At 35.4% G+C, this 27,581-nt stretch overlaps 1 protein-coding gene across 1 annotated transcript; it reads left to right on the top strand.

Moving 5' to 3' along the window:
* Positions 1-27,415, top strand: adad1 (adenosine deaminase domain containing 1 (testis-specific)). The gene is made up of 11 exons (XM_056472474.1): positions 1-160; positions 3,077-3,211; positions 3,665-3,835; positions 6,225-6,299; positions 8,656-8,781; positions 14,412-14,535; positions 17,086-17,256; positions 19,342-19,574; positions 23,054-23,288; positions 24,738-24,870; positions 27,126-27,415. Exons 1-11 carry the CDS (start codon positions 1-3, stop codon positions 27,237-27,239), a joined length of 1,677 nt encoding a protein of 558 aa, XP_056328449.1. The 3' UTR covers positions 27,240-27,415.
* The last annotated feature ends 166 nt before the right edge of the window (positions 27,416-27,581 follow it).

Below are 27,581 nucleotides of genomic sequence, written 5' to 3' on the forward strand. Positions count from 1 at the left end.
ATGATGATGAGGGCTTCGGGCTCCAGAGGGTCCAGCATGACCCACAGTCCCTGGACAAACAATTCTCCATCACCTCCACCTTTCTCAGACTTCACCGACATCAACAACAACAATAACAGACGTTTACCTGGACAACCATTGGTCACCAACACCAAAATCAGTTAAGCAGCATTGACATTCAGTTCATTCTTTTGTGTTTCTGGACAACTGAGGTACATTTTAAATGACTGACATTTTCCTCTAAAATGAGCATTTTTATCAGGCTCCTGTGTATATGTTCAGTAATATCACTTTTATGGCAAAGAATAAGTCCTTTTCCTTCTCTTTAAAGTGAAATATCTTAACATTAACAAAGGAAGCCGAGAAAAATATTCATTTTCGGTTGAAATTTCAGACGGCACTTAGAGGTTTTTGCATCTGAACTCTTCATTTGGTTATTAGGGTAAAGTTGGTTTCATATTCGCACTTTTAGACTTTCTACTTAATATTATATTTTCAGAAAAGTATTCTTTGCAAACTCTAAATAGCGAAATCATATTAGCAGCCAAAGACCAAGAAAGTACAACATTGTTCACAGTCAAATAAATAGTGCTACTGTTGTTTTAAAGTCGTTCTTGCATGCTATTTCTGAACTAATATTTAAAGTAGCATGGTAAACAATAGCTTGTCACTGATCGAATGTGTGCATATACAACTAACTTTACTTTAATAAATTTGTTGTATATTCTCACAATCTGTCTTTCACCTTCACAATGTAATTTCAGAAAGGTATTGTTTGCAAAATCTAAATGGTAAAATCATATTAGCAGCCAATGACTATCCAAGTACAACATTGTTCAGAGTCGAATAAATAGTGCTAATGTTGTTTTGAAGTCATACTTGCATGCATTCAGACCGAATATTAAAAGTAGCATGTAAGACATTGTCACTGTTCAAAAATAAACGAATGTGTGAATATAAAACCAACTTCACCCAATTTTCAGGACAGACCACCATTGTTGTTTATCTATAGGCTTATGTGTTTAATGTGTTAAAGGAAAAAAAAAATGGAAATTTACTAAATGTTAAAGGTATAGTATCAAAAATGAAATTTTACTGACTGTTTACTCTACATCAAGTAATTCCAAAACATTTTGACACAAAAAGAAGATATTTTGGTTACTCATTTCTTCAGAATATCTTCTCTTCTGTGTTCAACAGAAGAAAGAAACTCATAAAGGCTTGAAACAAGCGAAGGGCGAATAAATAATGACAGAATTATGTACTTTTTTGGGAAACTATTTCTTTAAATGTCAAGTGGTTCTAAACACTTATGAAATTCATTTTTTTTTTAATTGAAAACACACACAAAATATAAATTTTTTTTTTTTACATTAACCTCTTAAGGCCCAAGCTGTTTTTTTTACAAGCATTTTTTACTTCTCTTTGCTATTTGGGCTTATTTGAAGATAATTAGAATAAAACCTGAGTATCATATTTTGATATGATGTACTTTTAGAGAAAAATGATGTCCATATATGTGGACTCGTGGTCCGAATTTCCATAAAACACAATAAAGTTACCTTTGTGTAATAGAATGAAAAACTCTTTATTTCTACCTTGAACACAGCTTTTTTTCCTGACTGTTTTTAATGCATTATTAACACATACACACATTTTATGAACATGTTTTGACTATCAGTAAAAACAACATTTTTGTCCCCATTTTGGACAGTTGAAATAGTGTTTGGGGCATTTCATATGCTGCAAAACAGTTGCAGGATGACACTGTATGTCTGAAACAAAATACAAGACATAAGAGCTAAAATGTGCTGTCCACGTATGTGGCCACTAAGCCCTAGGAGGTTAAAGAACCAGACACTGTTAGAGTAGGGATTTCAATGATTATAGGAGGATTTACAAGGGATCTGGTAAAAAATAATCTGCGCAGTGTCATTTAGACTACTAATTAAAAAAGAGACCTTCCCAACTGTCTATGTATGACTTTTTATGTCAAAGATTTAATATTAAAAAGATGTGATTCTCTATACCACATAAAATAGATGCTGTTTTTTGTTAGATGGGAAGAATAAAAGATTAAAACACATTCAATGTCAGCCTGTGGGACCATTTACGGCTACATATTTACACTATAAAATTGTAGTCTGAACATAAAGCAATCATGACAAACTAATATATCATTTGAAAGCTTAACATTTTTAGTTTACACGTCTGTTGACTAATTATTGATAGATATTTCTAAGCATTTATTCATTCATTCATTTTCTTTTCGGCTTAGTCCCTTTATTAATCCGGGGCCGCCACAGCGGAATAAACCGCCAACTAATCCAGCACATTTTTTACGCAGCGGATGCCCTTCCAGCCCAACGCATCTCTGGGAAACATCCATACACACTCATACACTACAGACAATTTCATTCATTCATTCATTCATTTTCTTTTCAGCTTAGTCCCTTTATTAATCTACAGTGGAATGAACCGCCAACTTATCCAGCATTTGTTTTACGCAGTGGATGCCCTTCCAGCCGCAACCCATCTCTGGGATACATCCACACACACTCATTCACACTCATACACTATGGACAATTTAGCCTACCCAATTCACCTGTACCGCATGTCTTTGGACTGTGGGGGAAACCGGAGCACCCGGAGGAAACCCACGCAAACGCAGGGAGAACATGCAAACTCCACACAGAAATGCCAACTGACCCAGCTGAGGCTCGAACCAGCGACCTTCTTGCAGTGAGGTGACAGCACTACCTACTGCGCCACTGCGTTGCCCTCTAAGCATTGATTCTTTAATTATTTTCTTAATCATAAAGCTGTGTAACTTTTCACTCGGTCAGATCACAAGACCAGACTTAAATCTATGCACCAAAGAGTTGAAGATTGGTCATCATTTAAGCTGAACATGTTATTTTAATGTTTGTGTTTAAAAGGGTGGGGGCGACTTTTTTAGTTAGGAATTGAAGATGTATTTAAACACATCATAAACATCTTGTGAAAAGGATCGATTGAGAGGAAAAAGTGTAGCAGGATTTTACATATTTGTCTTGCAAACATTGCTCTTTTGCAGATTCGAAGCCGAAGATTCTTCCCCGTGAGTTGATCGACAGGTATAAGCGAGGAGATACTCATCCGGTGTCAGCGTTGTACCAGCTCTCACAAGTTCTGCAGTTTCAGCTGGATCTGAAAGAAACTGTTACCACTGGTGAATGTTGGATTTCACCTTACCTCTATTATTACACTGCAGTGCATGCATGCATTCACACTGCAAACAATGATTTCCATCTTGTTTCTTGTCCAAATGTCTTAAAGTTTTTAAATCAAGGAGCATTTTCTAGACGAGCAAAAAATGTTGTCTTGTTTTCAGAAATAATGCATCAAAATTAAGTGTGTCTATCCTTAAAACAAGAAACATAATCTGCCAATGGGGTAGGTAAAATAATTTAAAGCAAGAGCAAGATTATTTTGCCCACCCTATTGGCTCGTTTTAAGGAAAAACTCACTTAATTATGACTCGTTATTTCTGAGACAACATTTTCTGCTTGTCCAGAAAATGCCTGATTTGAGAATTTGTAGATATTTGGACTAAAACAAGATGAAAACTCTAAGAAAAGCCTTTTTTGCAGTGCAACGTTTGTTCTCTGTGTTTTGTGAGCAGCAGGGATTTCGGGGTTTTACTTTGCGTTCTGCGCTGTGATCGATGGAATCCAGTATAAGACCGGCATGGGCACCACAAAGAAAGAAGCCAGAGCCAAAGCATCAGAATTGGCCCTCAAAGAGCTTCTAGCGAGTCTAGAGAATGATGAGATTCCTTCAGATACTGATACCGGTAATGATCGAATGATTTGTAAATGAACATTTTCTCAAATATATGCATGAATGTACATGTTTATGTATACACTATAAATATACACAGTACACACACAAATAATGTAAAATTTTTGTTTTATTATGTAAGTAATCCTGATGAATCTTTGCATAATATAATATAATATAATATAATATAATATAATATAATATAATATAATATAATATAATATAATATAATATTTTTGTCTTTGCTTTCAAACCTTAAATCATGGAGCTTTTATGGTGGGAAATTGTGGGGAAACTTCATTCATTAATTTTCCTTCGACTTAGTCGCTTTATTAATCAGGGGTCGCCACAGCGGAATCAACCGCCAACTGTTCCAGCATATGTTTTACACAGTAGACGTCCTTCCAGCTGCAACCCAGTACTGGGAAACACCCATACACTGTAAAATTCACACACACATACACTGTGGCCAATTTAGTTAATCAATTCCCCTATTCACCCTATTATTTGCCAACCAGCGGGCGCAGCCATTTGAATCTTTTTGGCTCGAGACTTCCGGTCTCATTCACTTCCATTCATTTTTAGACATTAAAAACTGCTCGTTACGCTGCTTGATGTTGGAAACTGATATTTTGTTATTATATTATTCTACTTGGTCTGTATAGTAATGCAAACATTTGTTTGTAGAGCAAGTAGTTTGACCGTTTTCTGCGGTTTATTATTCCTAGTCATTTCTCCCATTGGGGACCTAATTGGAAGTTCTAAAACAATCGCGAAAACAGGCGCACTTCTGCATTTTAGAATAAGGTCAATAGTGCATGTGTTTGGACTGTGGGGGGAAATTGGAGCACCTGGAGGAAACCCACATCAACACGGGGAGAATGTGGGGAAACTTCACTTTTGAGATGCTTCTTTAAATCCTGTCTTTATTTTAATGCTAAACTAAAGTATTCCCATTTGGATGGAGGACGCATGTTGTGTTCCATCAAACAATGCTTAAAATAAATGCAATATACAGTATAATGCAGCACATCAGTTTTCAATGTCAGTTTTAAGCATAATAAACACTTCAAATCAGCTTTTTGGTTTTACCCCTAAACTGACTGTTACTGGCACTGCTTTATTTTCCTCCAGTGCCTGCTTGCAAATAATATCGTGTGACCTTCTGCTCGACTTTTTCCATAGAATCGATGTGAGCACTTAGTCAGCCCTTCCATTATTGATATAAAGAAGCAAACTTTGAAATTCAATGTGAAAGTTTCCCCACTCTCTCCCATCGAAAACAGCCCATAATGTGTGTCATTTTACTGAAACCGCGGTGAAGCTCTTTCCTGTTTGAGGTGGGGTGCAGCTTTTGTCTTTTGATGCAAAAATCAACAACAAAAAAATGATGTTCACGGATTGAGCTGGCATTTAATCTTATCTTCTGCATCATTTTCATTTGCGTAAATCTAACCGTATTACCTTATAAGCGTATTAAAACTTTGAAAATGATGACAGCACATAATATTAGACTAGATATTCTTAAAGACAGTAGTATTTAGCTTAAAGTGCCATTTAAAGGCTTAACTAGGTTAATTAGGTTAACTAGGCAGGTTAGGGTAATTAGGCAAGTCATTGTATAACGATGGTTTGTTCTGTAGACTATAGAAAAAAATGATAGCTTAAAGGGGCTAATAATATTGACCTTAAAATGGCTTTTAAAAAATTTAAAACTGCTTTTATTCTAGCCGAAATAAAACAAATAAGACTTTCTCCAGAAGAAAAAATATTATCAGACATACTGTGAAAATTTCTTTGTTAAATATAATTTGGTAAATATTTAAAAAAGAAAAAAAAATTAAAAAGGTGGTTAATAATTTTGACTTAAACTATATATGTCAAATTTTTATTTTGGATGTGCTTAATCCCTTAATGTTTGCCTAGCTAATATGATATACTAGAATAGTTAGTGGTTCATTCCACTGTGGTGACCTCTGATAAATTGGGGACTAAGCCGAAGGATCATGAATAATATAATATAATATAATATAATATAATATAATATAATATAATATAATATAATATAATATAATATAATATAATATCTGTTACTACTCACTCTGGTCATATAATATCTGTGGTTCATAAGTAGATTTAGGGATTTGAACACACTATTAATTAGCTTGAATGCATATTTCCTAAGTGAATCTCATATATCGGTCTTGTATATAAAAAACACCTTGCAACACCATCCTGAAAACTAAATTTTAATTAGCTAAATAATAAAATCTCACACACACACATACACACACACACACATTAAATCTGAATATTGCGAGACTTGAATGTACAGGTCTTAAATGTGCAGGTACTGCTCATGTTTTCTTTAAATTGTGTGTTTTATTGTTTTCTTTTTTCAGTGGGCCCTCCTCCTCTACCAGTAAGAGAGAAAGAATCAACAATCCCACAAGTCCATTCTGGAAGAGCTGTGATAGGTAAATCATTTCTTGAAGTGTGGATGTATTTAAAGGATCACTCCACATATTTATGAATAGGCTCATTTTACAGCCCTACTAGAGTTAAACAGGTCAGTTTTACCATGTTTGAATACATTAAGCCGATCTCTGGGTCTGATAGGAGCACTTTTGGCTTAGCTTAGCATAGATCATTGAATCGGATTAGACCATTAGCATCTCACTTAAAATTATCAAAGAGTTAAGCTAATTTTCCTATTTAAAGCATAACTCTTTTGTAGTTACACAATGTACAGTAAGACAATATTTTCTAGGCTGAAATATCTAGGAACTATACTTTCATTCTGGTGTAATAATCAATGAACTTTGCTGTCGTACCATGACTGCAGCATTAGCAACGGTATTTTAAAAAATCTCGCAAGCATCTATTTTCAGGCTTTGTGTAATATTATTGCGCTGCTGCAGTTATTGTAAGGCAGCGAAGTGTCTTAATCATTACGCCAGAATTAGAGTATTGTTTCTATTTATATCGGCCAGGAAAATAGTTATTAATAAAAAAAAAATATATATATATATATAATGTCTGTCTGTCTTATTTCACAATGTAGCTACAAAAGAGTCGAGCTTTAAATAGGAAAATGATCAAAAAATCTCTTTGTAATTTTTGTGCGAGATAATGGTCTAATTCGTTTCAATGAACTATGCTAAGCTAAGCTAAATGTACTTGACCCAGAGATCAGCCGAATAGATTCAAGCATGATAAAACTTATCTATTTAAATCTAGGTAAGCTGTAAAATGAGTCTATACCCTGGAATGGTTTATTAATAATTGAAAATAGGATGTGATCAAATCTCTAATGGTCAAATGGTCTAATATGATTCAATGAACTAAGCTAAGCATAGCTAAAAGTGCCAGACCAGGAGATCGACTGAATGGATTCAAACATAGTAAAACTCAACTCTCTAACTCTAGAGAAGCGGTAAAATGAACTTATTCCTAAAATAATGTTGGAGTGTTCATTTAATATTTGATAATAGTAAAATGATCAAATCTCTTAAGTAATTTTTGACCGAGATGCTAATGGTCTAATCTGATTCAATGAATTATGCTAAGCTAAAAGTGCCACTCCTGGAGATTGGCTAAATGGATTCAAACATGGTAAAACTCTACTTTTTTTCTCTAGGAGAGCTGTAAAATGAGTATTATTTCTAAAATAAAGTTGGAGTGTTCATTTAGTATCTGATAATAGGAAAATGATCAAATCTTTAAAAAAGTTTTGTGCGAGATGCTAATGGTCTAATCTCATTCCATGGGTTATGCTAAGCTAGCTAAAAGTGCCAGACCCGGAGATCGGCTCATTGTGTTCAAGCACGGTAAAACTCACATATTTAACTCTAGGGGAGTTGCAAAATAAACTTATTTCTAAAATAAAGTTGGAGTGTTCATTTAATATTTGATAATAGGAAAGCCATCAAATCTCTTTAGTAATTTTTAAGCGAGATGCTAATGGTCTAATGGGATTCAATGAACTATGCTAAGCTAAACAAAAAGTGTTACTCCAGGAAATTGGCTGAATGGATTCAAACATGCTAAAACTCAACTTTTTTTCTCTAGGAGAGCTGTAAAATTAGTGTATTTCCAGGACAAAGTGGAGTGTTAATTTAATATCTGATAATAGGAAAATGATCAAATCTCTTTATTAATTTTTGAGTGAGATGCTAGTGGTCTAGTATGATTCAATAAACCAAACTTGTGGTTGTTAAGTGAGTGAAGTGTCCATCATTCCACACTTCATTTTACCGGCTGAATGAGTGCACTGTGTCAGTGTGAACGCACTAGTTACACTATTTATACTACAAAATGGCGTAGAGTAGTGCATAAGTATGCGATTTGGGATGCAGCTTAAGCTAAGCTTAGCTAAAAGTGCCAGACCAGGAGATCGGCTGAATGAATTGAAACATGGTAAACTCAACTTTTTCCTCTACGAGAGCTGTAAAATTAGTGTATTTCCAGAAAAAGTGGAGTGTTCATTTAATAATTGATAAGATGAAAATGATCAAATCTCCTTAGTAATTTTTGAGCGAGATGCTAATGGTCTAATCCAGTTTAATTAACTATGCTAAGCTTAGCTAAAAGTGTCACTCCTGGAGATCGGCTGAATGGATTCAAACATGATAAAACTCCACTATTTAACTTCTGGAGAGCTGTAAAAGAAGTCTGCTTACAAAATAGTGATTATTCAATAGTCCGTTTAAAAACTGCTCAAGTCAACGCTTAAATGTTTTAGCCATCATAACCTCTTCTATTAATGTGGAAATTGTAAATATGTGAACGTGACTAATAATTTAATTGTGGTTGGGTTTTTTTTTTACACAGAAAGAAAGAACCCTATAAAGGACCAGGTTCCCAGCGTGGTGAGGGAGATGTTTACAAAGCTAATGGACAATTACCCAGAATTCTCAGGCTGTGGCGGAACGTTGGCTGCATTTGTCATGCTCTCTCGTAAGTCAAAACGCAGCGGATGTCAGCCCACAATTTTTAACTGTGGTATTTGTATTTGTACGTCATGTGATATTTAAAATCTGAACAGATACAGTCTGTCCTGCACAGAATCTGCCTCATCAGATCTCGCAAAATGCGTCATCAAAATAATTATGGGTAATATTTACCTCAGAAACCTCAGTCTTTTTGGGTAGCCTTTTTTAATGATGCTTAAGAAAAGAGCATGTTTGTTAGACTCATTTTGATTTATGATTATTATAATAAAGTTTAAATAATTATTTATAATGATAAATATTACATAAATATTATGGTAAATGTTTATTAGTGCTGTGCAAAAATTAATCTCATCCAAAATGAAAGTTTGTTTTGACAGCATTTAAGTGTGTGTATTGTGTGTATTTATTATGTTTATATATAAATACACGCATGCATGCATAAATTTCAGAAAATGTTTATTTATATTTACATATAAATTATATATGCATATGATACAAATTAGATATAAATTTAAATATTTATGTGACAAAATGTTTTGTATAGTTTTATTTCTATGTATGTGTGTGTATCATTCATTCATTTTCTTTTCGGCTTAGTCTCTTTATTAATCTTGGGTCGCCACAGCGGAATGAACCACCAACTTATCCAGCTCAAGTTTTATGCAGCAGATGCCCTTCCAGCTGCAGCCCATCTCTGGGAAACGTCCATACACACTAATTCACACACATACACTGCTGACAATTTAGCCTGCCCAATTCACCTGTACTGCATGTCTTTGGCCTGTGGGGGAAACCGGAGGAAACCCACACGAACATGAGGAGAACATGCAAACTCCACACAGAAATGCCAACTGACCCAGCCGAGGCTCGAACCAGCGAAGTTCTTGCTGTGCTAAACTCCTGTTAAACTTTATAACATATCAATATATTACTTTATAACCAATATATTACTTTCATAATAAATATATTATAAAAAAAAAATATTTTGGATGCAATTAATTGTGATTAATCTCACTAGTATTTTTATATTTATTGTTTATTATTTTACTATTGTTAAAAAAGGTAATAATGTTATTATAAATAACATTATGTTTGTAATGTGAGCGGGATGCTGACAAGGAAGTGCGGAACCAAATGCAGGGTTTATTTACAGAATGGTCAATACAGGAACAAACAGATGTATACAGGCAATCCAGATTCGTGGTCAAATATCAGGCGAGTGGTCAGAAGGCAGGAAGCAGACAGGAGTAAACAGTAAAACAAGGCAAGGGTCTAACACAGCAAAACATGGCAAGAAAAACGTGTCGTAATGTTCTCAATACTGTTTAACGACTCAGCAAGAAGGTGTTCGTGTGCGCTGTATTTAAAGTACATCTAATCAGTCTTTGAGCAACTTCCATCTGCACTAAAAAAACTATTCAAAGATGATTCGTTGGATTTACTAAATTTTTTTACGTTAAGTGGTTGTAAACAATTTATTTGCGCAGAATTTAAACAAACAAATTAAGTTGAACATTGTTAAATTTAATTTGTTTGTTTAAATTCAACACAAATAAATTGTTTGCAACAGTTTTGCATGCAACATTTTTTTCAGTGTGTGTGAGTGTAATCAATCGTGATTTGGAACAGGTGTGTGTGGTGCATGACTGGGTGTTGTAGTCCATATATCAGCGTATTTGTAGTCCTTTAGCGATCTGCATGTTTACCAGCAATCTGCCAGGATTAGATCGCTTGTGATTGTGACAAAGTTACTTATAACTGTTTATAAGTATTTATATTTTTATAATATAAATATATATAATATAATATTTTATTAATTTAAAAACATTAAGTGATCACAATCCTCCTTGAGGAGTCTAAAACAAAACATACTAGTGGATAATAAAAACAAAATCCAGTTGAAGACAAAATTACTAGCCCTACTGTGAAATTTTCAAGTGCTGTTTAGACAAAGAAAAAAAGTATTTTTCAACATGTTTTTAAAAGTAATAATTCTAATAACTACTAAAATATATCTAAAGATTATTATTTTAATTTTTAAGTTAAACTAATAGAAAATACTGTGAAAAATGTCCTTGATTCATTAAACATCAATTTCAAATATATTGAGTTAATGTATTATTAATATAATTTATTTGTTTTAAAGTCATGTTGCAGTGGAAAAAAGAAATGCAGGTGATCTGTAGTCTCTTTGGTAAAATTTTAATGAATTTAAGTTGGAATTTGACATTGATTGATATGTTGCTGTTGTTTGGAGCAATCGATGCACCACGCTGTACTTCAGTTCTGTCAGTGACCAGTGTATGAACTCCAAATGAAAATCCTGTCACAGAAATCCTCATTGGGTGATCATAAATGAATGGAAGTGCGCTTTCTGAAGTTGAAAAAAGGTGTGGGAACTGAATGGCCGGATGCTCAGAGACGATGATGAATTAAAACACATGTCCGGACAGGAGCATGACCGGAGAGAAAATGTATGGAATTTGTCTCGTGTACACTGAACGACTTCCTACACTAAAATAGTTTCGGGAAATACTGTAGCACTTCCAGCAGGACATTATAGACATGCTTGACTTTAAAGAGACAGTTCAATACAAATACAATTCACATTTTTTGTTTCTTTTTGTTTTTTTACTAAATATTTTAAATTAGATTAATAAAAAAATGTGGAAAATGTGACTTTTTATCTTAAGACTTTTTATTCTTTAAAACTATAAAGAAAGATATATTTTTAGTCTTTCATGATTCGTAGAATGGCATATTTATACATATTTGAGAATAAAAATAAACACATACTTACAAGTGCAAATCAATCGCTGGGTCACGTAAAGCAAAACGATGATTCTGTGCAAGAAATTGTACATTATTTACAATATTATTAGCTAGGGCTGCTTGATTATGGCAAAAATTGCAATCATGATTATGATCACGAATATTTCTTTTATATAAATATAAAATATATGTACACACAAACATACTTTTACACTCACCGGCCACTTTATTAGGTATTTATTTGGGACCCTCTTTTGGCTTCAGCACTGCTTTAATCCTTCGTGTCATAGATTCAACAAGGTACTGGAAATATTCCCCAGAGATTTTGCTCCATATTAACATGATAGCATGACGCAGTTGCTGCAGATTTGTCGGCTGCACATCCATGATGCGAATCTCCCGTTCCACCACATCCCAAAGGTGCTCTATTGGATTGAGTTCTGGTGACTGTGGAGGACATTTGAGTGCAGTGAACCCATTGTCATGTTCAAGAAACCAGTCTGAGATGATTCACACTTTATGTCATGGTGTGTTATCCTGCTGGAAGTAGCCATCAGAAGATGAGTACACTGTGGTCATAAAGGGATGGACATGGTCAGCGACAATTGTTACTAATGGACCCAGAGTGTGCCAAGAAAATCTCCCCCACACCATTACACCACCACCACCAGCCTGAACCGTTGATACAAGGCAGGATGGATCCATGCTTTCATGTTGTTGATGCCAAATTCTGACCCGACCATCCAAATGTGGCATCAGAAATGGAGACTCATCAGACCAGGCAACGTTTCTCCAATCTTCTATTGTCCAGTTTTGGTGAGCCTGTGTGAATTGTAGCCTCAGTTTCCTGTTCTTAGCTGACAGGAGCGGCACCCGGTGTGGTCTTCTGCTGCTGTAGCCCATCCTCCTCAAGGTTGGACGTGTTGTGTGTTCAGAGATGCTCTTCTGCAGACCTCTGTTATAACGAGTGCTTATTTGAGTTACTGTTGCCTTTCTATCAGCTGGAACCAGTCTGGCCATTCTCCTTTGACCTCTGGCATCAACAAGGCATTTGCGCCAACAGAACTACCGCTCACTGGATATTTCCTCTTATTCAGACCATTCTCTGTAAACCCTTGTGATGGTTGTGCGTGAAAATCCCAGTAGATCAGCAGTTTCTGAAATACTCAGACAAGCCCGTCTGGCACCAACAACCATCCCACGTTCAAAGTCTCTTAAATCCCCTTTCTTCCACATTCTGATGCTCGCTTTGAACTTCAGCAGATCATCTTGACCATGTCTACATGCCTAAATGCATTGAGTTGCTGTCATGTGGCTGATTAGAAATTTACGTTAATGAGCAGTTGGACTGGTGTACCTAATAAAGTGACTGTATATACATATATATATAGATATGCATACATGTGTATAGTTGAGAAAATGTTGATTTTATATGTATGTATGAAATAGAATAAATATAAATAAACATCTAAATATTTTAGTTTTGTATTTTTATTTATGTTTTGCTGATTTATAACCAGTATTTATACACAGTGAGTATACACTTATGTAAATACAAACTTTTATTCTGGATGCGATTAATCACAATTAAACATTTGACAGCACTAATCAGTTTACAACCACTTGAGTAATTTTCATTTTTGCATGAACTGTCCCTTTAAAGCATTATAGAGATTTATGCTGTTCATTCAATATTTGCATGCCATTGTGTATAAAGCAGTGATGCATGTTTGTTAATGTTTGTACTATATCATGTGGGTGTTTAATGGCCTGAAGAAATTCCCACTTTGAAACCCTGAAGCCATCAGATAACATTAGTCCTTAAAATTAACCAGACGAGGAAGCAATTAAGTAACTTCCTTTTGAGTCTTTCACCGTTTCTCATCTGGAATGACGTTATCCGAAGGTAAACCAAACATCAGAAAGTAAAGGAAGTGTTGGAATATTGGTCTTAGGTTATGTAGCGTCTACAGGATGTTTAGATGTTGTATACAGATGTGCGATATTACACAAGAGGAATGGCCACGGAAGCTGTCAAAGCATATTTTTAGGAACATTTACAGTAAAAGGCAGTGAAATTGGAGATGTTCCCAAATGGGGGTTAGATTTGGCTCAATGTTAACACTTTGTTGGCAGTAAATGTGATGGAAGTTAAAACAGTTCCGGATATAATCACACTTGAGTTCCATGCCAGAAGCTATAGCACTGTTCAGAGTTAGCGTTTGTTTGTTTTGATTATTTTAGGGTTCGTTCTGGCAACTAAAAAACAGTACATCTGCTAAATTCTTCATTATTTTAGTTCATTGATATAAGAATGTTATTCTGATGAACTGAATAGTGTTTAAGTCATTCATAGAAGGGATTTAGTATCAAAATAGCTTGAACGTCTGTTTGTTTTTGTAAGTATTACACTGCTGTCATGACATTCCAAGGTATGTTACTGCATTTCCAGATAACTGATTAAACTAATAACTCCGGCTCCGTGTACCGTGAATCATCTTGATCATATATATATAACGGATCATTCTGAATGTAAATCAGCAGCAGAGATCAAACCACAGCTGGTTTATATATATATAATATACTATCATAATAAAAAGTGTTAAATACTTAAGCTCATCCATCAACATGATTTCTGCATCAGTTATTTCTAAATATAATATAGCTGTGTAGAATATAGAATTTTTACTTCATGAACTACTTAAATAAATATTATACTTTGGTGCATGACTCTCCTCACAAAATATGCAAGCACTTCTTTGATCGATGTATAATCTGTCTAAATTTAAGTTGCGGTTGTCAGTTTGTTGCCTTGTTTTATCCTAATCCAAACACGAAATGTCTTGTGTTTTTGGTCTGCAGCCACAGGATGCGAGGTTGTTGCTCTTGGCACAGGCAGTTCTAACACCAAAGCCAGTCCGGCACCCACAGGACGAATCCTGCACGATTCCCATGCAGTAGTAACAGCCCGGAGATCACTAATGAGGTAGTGGGGATTCAGTTATTGCAGGTTTCCATTATTTTGATGTATGTGTTTGAATTAGAGTTCTCTTTGATGGCCAGTTCAGAGAGATAATGGTGCATTTAACAAAACCACCGAGACTTGTTCTTTTTTTTGGATTCACTTAACTGAGCGTGTAGAGACTTTGATGTTAAGACCTTTTGTTTACATTCTTGAAAAGTATTTGAGTTCGAAACAGATTTTTGGAAGCGGATGAGTTCAACTTAGTAAAACGTGTGTCAGCAAATTTCATTTAATTTAATGCAGTTGTGTTCAGTAAAGCTCAAAATCCTTATAATAACATTAATTTTAATACACACAACTGCATTCCATTCTAAATCAAAGCAAAAAATGGTTAAATGTATTAATACTCTAGAGAAAGTGAAAAAAACAATATTAGGCTTTTAAAAAAAATGCAGTGTCAGCAGTTTTGTAATCATACTTCTTAAAAAAAATCTAATGTTTACTATATTAATTAAAAAATGCCTTGAAAATGTAGCTTTCTAGCAAATCACTGAACTTCTGGCACGTTTGAATGGGACTGCTAGTCCAGGACGATTGTAATGCACACCAGAAATCCTCTGCATTTCTGGGTTTTTGCAAAGAAGCATCACCATATCATGCTTTCTTGCAGCACCATGCTTTGGTATCTTCAGACTGTACTTTGGTTTGAATTCAGTGTCTAGGGCAATGGTCTCAAACTCAATTCCTGGAGGGCCGCAGCTCTACACAGTTTAGCTTTAACCACCTCCAACTCACACCTGCTTAATAGTCCCTAGTAGTCTTAAACGACTTGATTAGTTGGATCAGCTGTGTTTAATTATTGTTGAACCAAAACTGTAGAGCTGCGGCCCTTTAGGAATCGAATTTGAGACTTATGATCTAGTGGCTGCAGACAGTTTGTCGAAATTAGTATTTCAGCAAGAATATTACCCCAAACACACCTGTAAGCAAGCTGCATCTTTGTTCTAGACCAACAACATGTACAGTATGTCCAGCCCAGTGTCCAGATCTTAACCCAATAGAACACTTGTGTGCTGACTTCAAAAATGCAGTTCAAATGTGGTGTGCGGTATCTGTTCAAAGGTGTTATTAAACTGTTATTAAACATTAAAGTATGAATTAAAATAAGAGTTTTGTCACCTAAAATCTTTAGGAGCAGAAATATAATGTAATAAATCAAAATTAAAACCAGCTATTGAAAAAAAATCTAATAAAATACAAACTACAAAAATAAATGTAATTATTTTTATGTTTATTAAAATGAACAGCATCATCTTGCTTCCAGACCAACACGATTAGTGGCCAACCCAGTGTCCTGAGCTTAACCCAATAGAACACTCATGGGTTGACATCAAAAATGTGGTTTCTGAGGCAAAACCAAGAAATGCTGATTAATTGTGTAGTGTGATACCTGGACAAAGGTGCCAGAAGTTGGTCAACTCCATGTAACAGCTTATCAAACTATTAGATTCATTAAAGTAAGAGTTTGGTCACCTAAAATCTTTAGAAATAGAAAAGATAATACATTTAAATTCAATCAAGTCATTGAAAAAACAATACAAACTCCAAAATTTCAACTAAATATAATTTAAAAAAAAACATGTTTTTCTTGATTTTTTTTTTTCATGTTTATTAAAATGAACAGCAGCATCTTTCTTCCAGACCAACACGATTAGTGGCCAACCCAGTGTCCTGACCTTAATCCAATAGAAAAAGTGTGGGTTGACATAAAAAATTTGGTTTCTGAGGCATAACCAAGAAATGCTGATTAATTGTGTTGTGTGATACCTGTTCAAAGGTGCCAGAAGATGGTCGACTCCATGCAACAGCTTATTAAACCATTAGGCTAATTGAAAATAAGAGTTTGTTCACCTAAAATCTTTAGAAATAGAAAAGATAATACATTTAAATTCAAACGAGTCATTGAAAAAACAATACAAACTATAAAATTTCAACTAAATATAATTAAAAAAAATGTTTTTCTTGATTTATTTATTTTTTTTTATTTTTTATTTTTTTCATGTTTATAAAAATAAATAGCAGCATCTTTCTTCCAGGCCAATACGATTAGTGGCCATCCCAGTGTCCTGAGGTTAACCCAATAGAACACTCGTGGGCTGACATCAAAAATGTGGTTTCTGAGGCAAAACCAATAAATGCTGATTAATTGTGTAGTGTGATACCTGTTTAAAGGTGCCAGAAGTTGGTCAACTGTATGCAACAGCTTATAAAACCATTAGATTAATTAAAATAAGAGTTTGGTCACCTAAAATCTTTAGGAATAGAAAAGATAATACATTTAAGTTCAAGCGAGTCATTTAAAAAACAATGCAAACTATAAAATTTCTATTAAATTGTATAAATATTTTATGTTTCTTTTGAATTTTCCTGTTTATTAAAATTAAGTTTTATATTTTCCCCAACATATGAATTTGAGTAAATGTAAATAAATGGCAATGAGTCATTAGTCAGTCAATGATTGATTTAAAGCACAAATGGATGGAATTTAAAATGTGATTATATGTGCTGCAGGTTTCTCTACAGGAACTTGTTGCTGTTCTTCAGTAATAACAGTGCTCTGAAGGAGAAGTCGGTGTTTCAGCAGGACGAGACCACCAAACTGCTCAGCTTCAAAAATCACATCACTCTGCATCTGTATCTGAGTCAGCTGCCCAAAGGAGCATCACAGATCCCGTCTCAGCTGTAAACACACTACCAGACACACACAAAGCAGAAAAGCACACCTGACCTACGTTCAAGAATTGGTTAACTCCAAAATAACTTCCATATTAATAGATTTCCTGCTGTTTGTTTACCCTTATTCATCCAAGATTTTCGTTACTTTCTTATTCAGTCGTAAAATAGAAAACATACCACGATTTACTTGATCTTTTCCAGTGTATATGCACTTTTTAACTACAAAAGTTTGCATCTCAGAGCTAGTGGTTTAACATTATTTACATTTTTGTCTAGAATTTGATCAAATGTCTTGCTAGGTTTGGCACCTCGGATCATTTAGAGCCTTCTGAAGCTGCATTGCAACTTCAATTTGGACATTCAATTCAATTCACGTTTATTTGTGTAGCGCTTATACAATGTAGATTGTGTCAAAGCAGCTTCACATTAAAGGTCATAGTAAATAGGAACAGTGTAGTTCAGTTTGTAGTGGACATGCAATCCGCTGATCTCCATAGAAGTGCACTATATGGAGAAAAATCCTGCATGTTTACATAAAAAAAACGAAGAAAAACATAAATATAGGGTAACAAGGGGTGTTTAAATTATCTGTATTTTTTATTGAACTGACCCTGTAAACCTGTAAAGCCTGACAAGTAGTTAAAAATAGTTTGAAGAGCTCATTTAACATTTAGACAGAAATAAATGCAGCGCATGTTGATTCATAGATTTAAAAAAATGAAGTAAAATAGGCCATTATGTGCTGATGTTTATATGACAAAGAACAATTCTGATGCTTGAGATTTTAATAACATTGTAACGTCATACTTTCTTTTTATTTTCATTCGGCTTAGTCCCTTTATTCATCAGGGGTTGCCACAGCAAAATGAACCGCCAACTATTCAAGCATATGTTCTACACAGCAGATGCCTTTCTATCTGCAACCCAGTACTGGGAAACACCCACACACACTCATTCACACACATTACGACCAATTTCATTCATTCATTCATTTTCAGCTTAGTTCTTTTATTAATCTGGGGTCACCACAGCGGAATGAACCGCCAACTTATCAAGCATATGCTTTACGCAGCGGATGCCCTTCCAACTGCAACCCATCACTGGAAACATCCATACACACTCATTCACGCACATGCACTACAGTCAATTTAGCTTACCCAATTCACCCATACCACGTCTTTGGACTTGTGGGGGAAACCGGAGCACCCGGAGGAAACGAACATGGGGAGAACATGCAATCTACACACAGAAAAGCCAACTGATATATCCAAGGCTCGAAGCAGTGACCTTCTTGCTGCGAGGCAACAGTGCTACTCACTGAGCCACCGTATCGCTCATAACGGAGTACTGTGTATATGCAACAGTATGTCTTAGGAAGATTATATTTAATGCTTAGTGTGATGAAGCTTTGTTGATGATATATATCATGCAATACAATGATGACTGAGATATGTTTTAAAGACTCTTTAAAGACATTCACCACTGAGGAACAGAGAAACTGAAGGTTTTGGAAATAAACATGATCATATATTCAACTCATGAATTTAAAAACCAAATTTGATCTTGAATAATTGTTATTTTAATATTTAGCTAACTAAAATCTGTAAACATTTGATCGCATAAAGACAAGGAAGGTAACTTTTACTAGATCATCAGCAACCGATTAAACAGCAAAGCTCTTCAGTTTAACTAAAGTTAAATTATCTGGATTCCTCCTTTGTGCATGCTCACAGAATGGCTTTTATTTGAAAGATGTACAGTATAGGTGACACTTTATTTTGAGGGTCCATTTGAGTATTAGTAGACTGTCTGCTTAATATCTGCTGATACTGCTACTAACAGACATTGAACTGACTATAAGAAACTTTGCAAGTACATGTCAACTTAAACTAAGCCAACCCCAACCTAACAGTCTACTTATAGTCTAATGAGAATTAGTTGGCATGTATATGCAATATAACTTAATTCACCAAATGGAGCATCAATTTAAAGTGACCGAAAGTGACCCAGACATGCTTATCATGCAGGACATTTCACAGAAAGCTATTTGATTTCTCAACTTAAATGCCAGCATTTATTCTTGTTTTCTAGCCGCCTCAACCCTCTGTCCATCTCTGCATGGGAGGTGAATAATCAGATCAGTCTTCACGTGGTGGTGGAGGGGAAAGTCTTCTCCAAGTTCTCCAGCTCGTATGAGCAGATGGGCTCGCATGTGGTCAGTATGTCCGCCACCGATAAAGTCATGCAGTGGCAGGTGTTGGGCTTCCAAGGGGCGCTACTTAGCCACTTCATTGAGCCCGTCTACATGAGCAGCATATTCATTGGTAAGTGTTTATTATTATTATATATTGTATCTGACCAATAAAAGTGCTCTCATTTAACTATGATTTTCTATCGATACAATACTATTCATTTTCTGGTGAACTGTTCCTTTAAGACATGTGCAACTTGTCCTTTTTTCACGCACATGTTGTTTGCTGTTCCCAAAGTAACCGAAGCACAAGCTGTAAAGGCTCCACCCTCTTCTGGAAACAGGGTGGGGGAGCTGCAGCTTATTTACATTTAAAGAGACACAAGAAATAATGTGTTTGCAATAAAAGTGCACTCATTTAAGGATGATTTTCTAATGATTATGTAATATTCATTTTCGGCTGAACTCTTTCTTTAAAATATGTGCATATGTTTTGTTTGCTTTTCCCAAAGTAACCGAAGCACAAGCTGTAAAGGCTCCACCCTCTTGTGGAAAGGGGGTGGGGAGCTGCAGCTTATTTGCATTTAAAAAGACACACAAGAAAACAGTATATGTTTTTTTTCCATCCAAAAGGGCATTTATACTGACACATTTAGACCCATAAGATAAGAAGCAATATTTATGGGGCAGTTTGGATTTTGCTGAAGATTTGGAGTATCTTATGTGTCTATAGCAAGCAGATTGGAGATTTCAGACATATTGGACATTGCTTCAGTGAAAACATGGAAAATAGATCAGTTTATTATTAATATATTTGCTCCTGGGGCCTGTATCAAGATGATAAGCGATCAAAACTCAGGGTTACAGGATTAGTATTGAGTTGACAAAATTAAACCAGTGCAAGTTTTAAAATGTGTAGGTTGTTTATGGTCAACACTACACTGGCAGCTTTGCCCTGCTGTTCTGTTTGAGTATACATGGGCTAATATGCATACTTGCAAAGATTAAAAGGTTTAAAAAATTACAGGACTGATACAGATGCAGTAATACTGCACCTTTAAAGGTCTCGTGAAATTAAAGGGCACCTATAGTAAAAAATCTAGACAGACATATGTGCATGTATGGTGTATAGACCGTCATATTGGGGTGATATAAGCACACCCAGTGCTTTTTTTTTTCAGTTTAACAACATAAAAAACTCTGGACCAATTGGAGTAGCTTTCAAACCGACCGCAACTTTACGTAGGAGAGCGGTCCCCCCGCCCACCAATATTGATTGACAGGTGCGTCATCATATCCTCAGTTTGTTAATTCACGTCCGCCATTTTCAGCGTGAGTCGAAGCGATATCACTAAAGGAACACGCTAGCTCTATTTTTAGGAATTATTGGTTGTATCTTTAGGTAGGTTTGCAGACATGTGTACTTCTCATTGAGTCTACCTTATACTTCAGCCGTTTGCATTTCTCGCGATGCCAGAAGCTCCCTGTGATCTTAACTAGCATGCGTTTTAGAATTCTAAACATCGGTTTCTATCAGGGTACACTCAAGTCGATGGCTGGGCGCCGCGGACCGCTGCAGAAACCTATGTTTAGAATTCAAAAATGCGTGGCGAGACGATTCGGGACACTTCATGTCTCTGCCGCGCCACAGAGAGTGTCTGGTGTGCCGTGTCGCGGCTTCGAGCGGCGCATCCGGTGCCTCAGTCAAAGTTAATTCAGTGTGCGTGGTTATTAGTTTCTGTGTACAAGCTCGGCACTTGAAACTAGCACACAGTTGGCTGTAAAACTGTACAAAGACACAAATGATTTTGTACTCTCTGCTTGGTCTGTGTCAGAGTCGTACTTCTCTCAGTCTGCCTGTCTGTGTTGCAAACACAGAGCGGGTGAGCTCATGGCTCCGCCCCCTTGTTACGTTGGGCGGGAAGCTGAAACTAGTCTACATGTGAAGCAACACACCCCTAAATCAGCGAGCTGTGGACACGCCCCCAACCTGACACTTTTTAACACATTATAATAAACAATCTGAATTGTGTTTTGAACTAAAACCTAAACTGGCACACTCAGAAGAGCCATAATATTAATATTAAATCATAAAAAAGAGGTAAACTATGGGCCCTTTAAAATAATATTTTATAGATATTAGTACAGTGCTTCTCACAGGTTTGAATACATTTGATACTTGTGGTGGTAGCCAGATTGAAACACACCTTTTACCCACAGCACATAAATAGTTAACTATATGCGGCAAACAACACATAATTAGATTTTCAACACAATTTTTTTGTCTTAAGCTTTTTCTTTTTTAATGGGTTAAAGTAAAAAACAACTATTTCTCTGACTTTTATGCTATTCAGGAGCCATGCGCACCTACTGACAGGTCAAATCTGCTTCTCTCTATCTCTCATTCAACTTCAGGTTGCTTTATTGGCATGACATTTTGTACAGTATTGCCAAATCATTTTAAATATATAAAATATGTAATATATTGACATCAGATTAATAAAATATACAGCAAATGAATCCAAAATGACAGAAAAAGGAATAAAAACATCCAATAACTCAAAAAGTTTGAATAATTACAAGATTAAAACGTGTAGATTATTTAAATAAGACAAATGAGTTGACAAATACTCCGCAGCCAATTTAGATGTAGCTTAATCCTCTGAGTATTTAGTTTCTCTGAGTCGTTTAGATTAAAGAATTAATTATTTAATGTCTCTCTCGCTCTCGCGGCTGTGCATAAAGTTAGCGGAAGCTTAGAAAACGAAAGCAAAAGCAAATCCCGGACATTTTAGTAGATTTAGAAACCCCGGCGTGATGCAAAATGGTGAAGATCTCTGTGTTTGCAGAGCACGTGAGACTATCTGTAGGAGTGTTGACAGATCTAATGCACACTGAACGAGCAGTATGAAACGGGTAAAGGACAGAAGTTCTCCACTACTTAATCAATCACGTATGTTTGGTTATATTAGGCGGATACAAAATAAATGTAAAGGCGTGATAATAATAGTAAAACAATCTGTCACTAAACATACTTGGGTGGCCATTAATATGCCTGGGCAGCCCACCCAAGTGTGGGAAGCACTGTAGTATCTGTATGTTAGTTTTAAAGATATCTATAAACTTGTATTATAAGCTCTGTGGTACAAAACAGTGATGAAATTCACATTTAGAAGATATAAACCTGATATAAATATCAATCTTTTTGTCACTTCTGCCTAAATTGATCACCAGTATTTCACATCACCTCATACTTCAGTTTCTCATTTAATCTTCTGACCAATCAAATGCTCTCTAGGGTCTGACATGCCCCGCCCCTTTATTATTTGGCTTTCATTTGATGCGCTTGAGCTCAACCACTTTCACTGGCAGAGCTATGAGAACAACAAAACACTGTTGGTTGTTTCTTATAAAGGTGAGGAGCTACTCTGTCTCGCCTTCATGTTTCTGTTAACATTAGGTCAAACATGGACTAAAAACAATTCGAAGCACTATGCAAGACCTTTCAAGCTACATTCATGGTGCCTAAAACCCAGCATTGGTTCAAACTAAACTGAAACTGGCTAATGCATCTTCATTATACAGCCCCTGGTGTTGTTGTTTTTTTTTCAGGTGATGGCAGCTGCAGTGACATCCGAGGTATGGAGATGGCGGTGAACCAGCGTGTGGATGGCATCACCTCAGCGCTGCCCTTGTATTACTGCGTCTACCGGCCGCACATCAGCCTGGTGTCTTCAGCCATTCCTCCAGACACACGCCCCACACAGAAGTTCCTCAGCCTCAACTGGAGCCACGGAGACCTCACGCTGGAGATGGTGGACGCTCTGGAGGGAAAGTCCACAGAAGAGTGAGTAGACGCAATCTGCATTAAGGATAGGTAATATGGATACTTATTGCAATAACAATATCATTAGCTATGTTTACATCCAAAGATGCTAATTAAACTTACAGTTAAAGTTAGGATTGGCCCAAAAAAGTCCTGTACTTTTAGAGAAAAGTATTATTGTTTCTATAAAAACAACAAAAAGTGTTGTCAGAACACACATATGCAATGTAATATCTATTTAATTCATATTGCGCGCTGTTTGGTAATCTCACAAATAAACCCACCAGAAACCACATCTGATGCCAAAATAAATATTAAATATTATTAATAATGTTATATCAGTTAATCTCTTTTTTTTCACTGCAATTTATTCACTGCAGAGACTGATTGTAGGTTTTATTTTAATCATGAAAGTCTAATTCTGATCATGGGGAGAATTTGAATTCATATATTGCAAATGATAAGATTTATTTATCCTTAAATTTCATTTTATACCATATATATTCATAATGCACCATGTATAAATAAAACCACTTATTCATTCATTCATTCATTTTCTTTTCGGCTTAGTCCCTTTATTAATCCGGGGTTGCCACAGCGGAATGAACCGCCAACTCATCCAGCACATGTTTTACACAGTGAATGCCCTTCCAGCCGCAACCTATCTCTGGGAAACATCCATACACACTCACTCACACATACACATACACTATGGACAATTTAGCCTTCTCAATTCACCTGTACTGCATGTCTTTGGACTGTGGGGGAAACCGGAGCACCAGGAGGAAACTCACGTGAAGGCAGGGAGAACATGCAAACTTAACACAGAAACGCCAACTGACCCAGCCGAGGCTCGAACCAGTGACCTTCTTGCTGTTAGGCGACAGCACTGCCTCGCCCTATAACCACCAAAATGTAGGATTTTAGTGTACTGTTGATCATTTGACTTTTTATTATTTAATTATTCTTACATTATTCATGAAGTTAAAAGCAAATCAATGTGTCAATAAATGATTGAATCGATTGATTAATGTGTACTAGGTGTGTACTAAGAAATAAATGTAACATGAATTATGTAGGTCCTAAATAAAGCGTTTACAAACATTAAACATCTTTTTTTTTCCACTTAATATACAAAATTAAATATTTACATTCAACTAATATTCAAAACAGAAAAATATAAGCATACAACAAACAAATGATAAAAACATTCAGTATATCCTACATTTATTAGAAACTTCCATGTTTTTAAAGTGAAAATGAAAGTGAAACTGAAACTTTGAGTTAAATGTGCTTTACAAAACTTGCATGTCTCTAATTTGGCATTATCACAAATTTATGGCACTTAAATTTAATTGCATTATACATCAGAATAATCTAATTTCAACCATATATTGAAAGTTGGCAAGCCTGTTTGTTGTGCTGATGAAGCTTTATTACGCATGTCATGTTCATTTGTGCTTTTTCCAGCTCTCCGTTTAAGAGCAGTTCAGCTCTGGCCAGCCGTCTGTGCAAGGCAGCGATGTTCAGTCGATTTAATTTGGTAGCTAAAGAGTGCCAGAGAGAGGAGCTGCTCACCGCTGTCACCTACAGAGAGGCAAAGGTACTGCACCCTGCCTTATTTACAGCACACACATGAAGAGCTGAATCTCATTTCTGATCATTGCTGTTGACTAATATTGAATTGAATACTATTGAAAAAATCCAAATAAAATAAAAATACAATAAACAAAACCATACATATGAAACTGCTAAAATAACCTCAGACTTGTAATTGTATCTACAGTTGAAAACAAAATTATTAGACCTCCTATGAATTTCTTTTATACATATATTTATCTCAGAATTGCTTATTTCTCTTAGGAGCCAAGTTTTGGCAATTTAATGTGCACTTAGATTTTTCAATGGAAAAATTCTTTATTCATTTATTCTCTTCATTCATTCATTCATTCATTCATTCATTCATTCATTCATTCATTCATTCATTCATTCATTTATTTATTTATTTATTCATTCATTTATTTATAGAAAGAAATAGGCTTATTAAAGTACCACAGAGTTAAACTGTTGAGGTTTACTATTTTTTATCTATTCAGTCAATCTGACTGGAGCACTTTTAGCTTAGCTTAGCATAAGTCATTGAATCAGATTAGACCATTAGCATCTCACTCCTAAATTTAAAATTTTGGTAAATTTATTGACCTTAAAATTATTTTAAAAAAAATTACAAACTGTTTTTATTCCAGCTAAACTAAAATAAATAAATAATTAAATACATAAAAAGACTTTCCCTAGAAGAAAAAATATTATAGGAAATACTGTGAAAATGTGCTTGCTCTGTTAATCATGAAATATTTGAACAAAATTTCACATGAGGGCTGATAATAGATAGATAGACAGACAGACATACTGATTGATTTGATTGATTGATTGATTGATTGGATAGATAGATAGATAGATAGATAGATAGACAGACAGACAGACAGACATACTGATTGATTGATTGATTGATTGGATAGATAGATAGATAGGTAGATAGGTAGGTAGGTAGGTAGGTAGGTAGACAGACAGACAGACAGACAGACAGACAGACATTGATTGATTGGATAGATAGATAGATAGACAGACAGACAGACAGACATATTGGTTGATTGATTGATTGATTGGATAGATAGATAGATAGATAGATAGACAGACAGACAGACAGACAGACAGACAGACAGACAGACAGACAGACAGACAGACAGACAGACAGACAGACAGACAGACTGATTGATTGATTGATTGATTGATTGGATAGATAGATAGACAGACAGACAGACAGACAGACAGACAGACAGACAGACAGACAGACAGACAGACAGACAGACAGACAGATAGATAGATAGATAGATAGATAGACAGACAGACAGACAGACAGACAGACAGACAGACAGACATATTGGTTGATTGATTGATTGGATAGATAGATAGACAGACAGACAGACAGATAGACAGACATACTGATTGATTTGATTGATTGATTGATTGATTGATTGATTGGATAGATAGATTGATTGGGTAGATAGATAGACAGACAGACAGACAGACATATTGGTTGATTGATTGATTGGATAGATAGACAGACAGACAGGCAGACAGGCAGACATACAGACAGACAGACATATTGATTGATTGATTGATTGATTGATTGATTGATTGATTGATTGATTGATTAGATAGACAGACAGACAGACAGACAGACAGACAGACAGACAGACAGACAGGCTCATTTTACAAGTACCATAGAGTTAAACAGTTGAGTTTTGTCATCATGTTTGAATCCATTCAGCTGATCTCCAGGTTTGGTGGGAACACTTTTAGCTTAGCTTAGGATAGATCATTGAATCTGATTAGACCATTAGCGTTTAATTCAAAAACATAAAAATAGAGTATTAATAATTTTCCTGTTTAAATCTGGACTCTTTTGTGGTTTACTAAGAGTAAACATCATTTACTAAGACAGACAGAAAATGAAATGGTGATTTTTGAGTTAGAAATGGACATTTTTGAGTGAGATGCTAATGGTCTATTCTGATTCAATAATTTATGCTAAGCTAAGCTAAAAATTATCGTGCCAGACTCACGGATCAGATGAATCAAATAAAAAATGATTAAACTCAACTGTTTAACTCTAGGTTTGACTAAATGTTGCTAAAAAAGCTGGAGTGTTGCTTTAAACTTTCCATATCTGATACATGGTCAAATATGGGCACTTTGAAAGGAAATCATTCTTTAACACAAGCTCCTACATGTTTATCAATTCAGTTTGTGTTGAATGATTAATATTGACCGTCTTGTTCTTTAATGAACGTCAAGATGATGGCGAAGCCATACCAGGAAGCGAAGAGCATGCTGAAGTCCTACCTGGAAAGAAAAGGCTACGGCCAGTGGGTGGAGAAACCACCAATCAGTGACCATTTCTCCATGTGAGAATCCACTTTCAGCCGCCGCAATGGCATGTTTAGTTCTCTGTGTGTTTAAATTTGCTGTGAGTGCATGCTAAAGTGCTTTTTGGTTTGCATGTTTGTTTTTGTTCAGATTTTGTTGTTTATCAATGGCAAAAAGAAGGCTCCTATAGACGACAGACAGCACGTGTGTTTGTGAACTGCGGAAACTTAGTTTCTTTATGCAAAGATATTAAATAAAAACAGTTGAAGACAAAGTGTCAGATGATAACAAACGGGGATGTTCTGTTTTGTTTTTAGGTAGAAATGTAAATGAAAGTGTTTGTTTTTTGATCATACATTGACATTACTGTCAGAATGGTGTTAA

The sequence above is a fragment of the Danio aesculapii genome, chromosome 14 (assembly GCF_903798145.1).
Source record: "Danio aesculapii chromosome 14, fDanAes4.1, whole genome shotgun sequence".
Taxonomy (NCBI): Eukaryota; Metazoa; Chordata; class Actinopteri; order Cypriniformes; family Danionidae; genus Danio; species Danio aesculapii.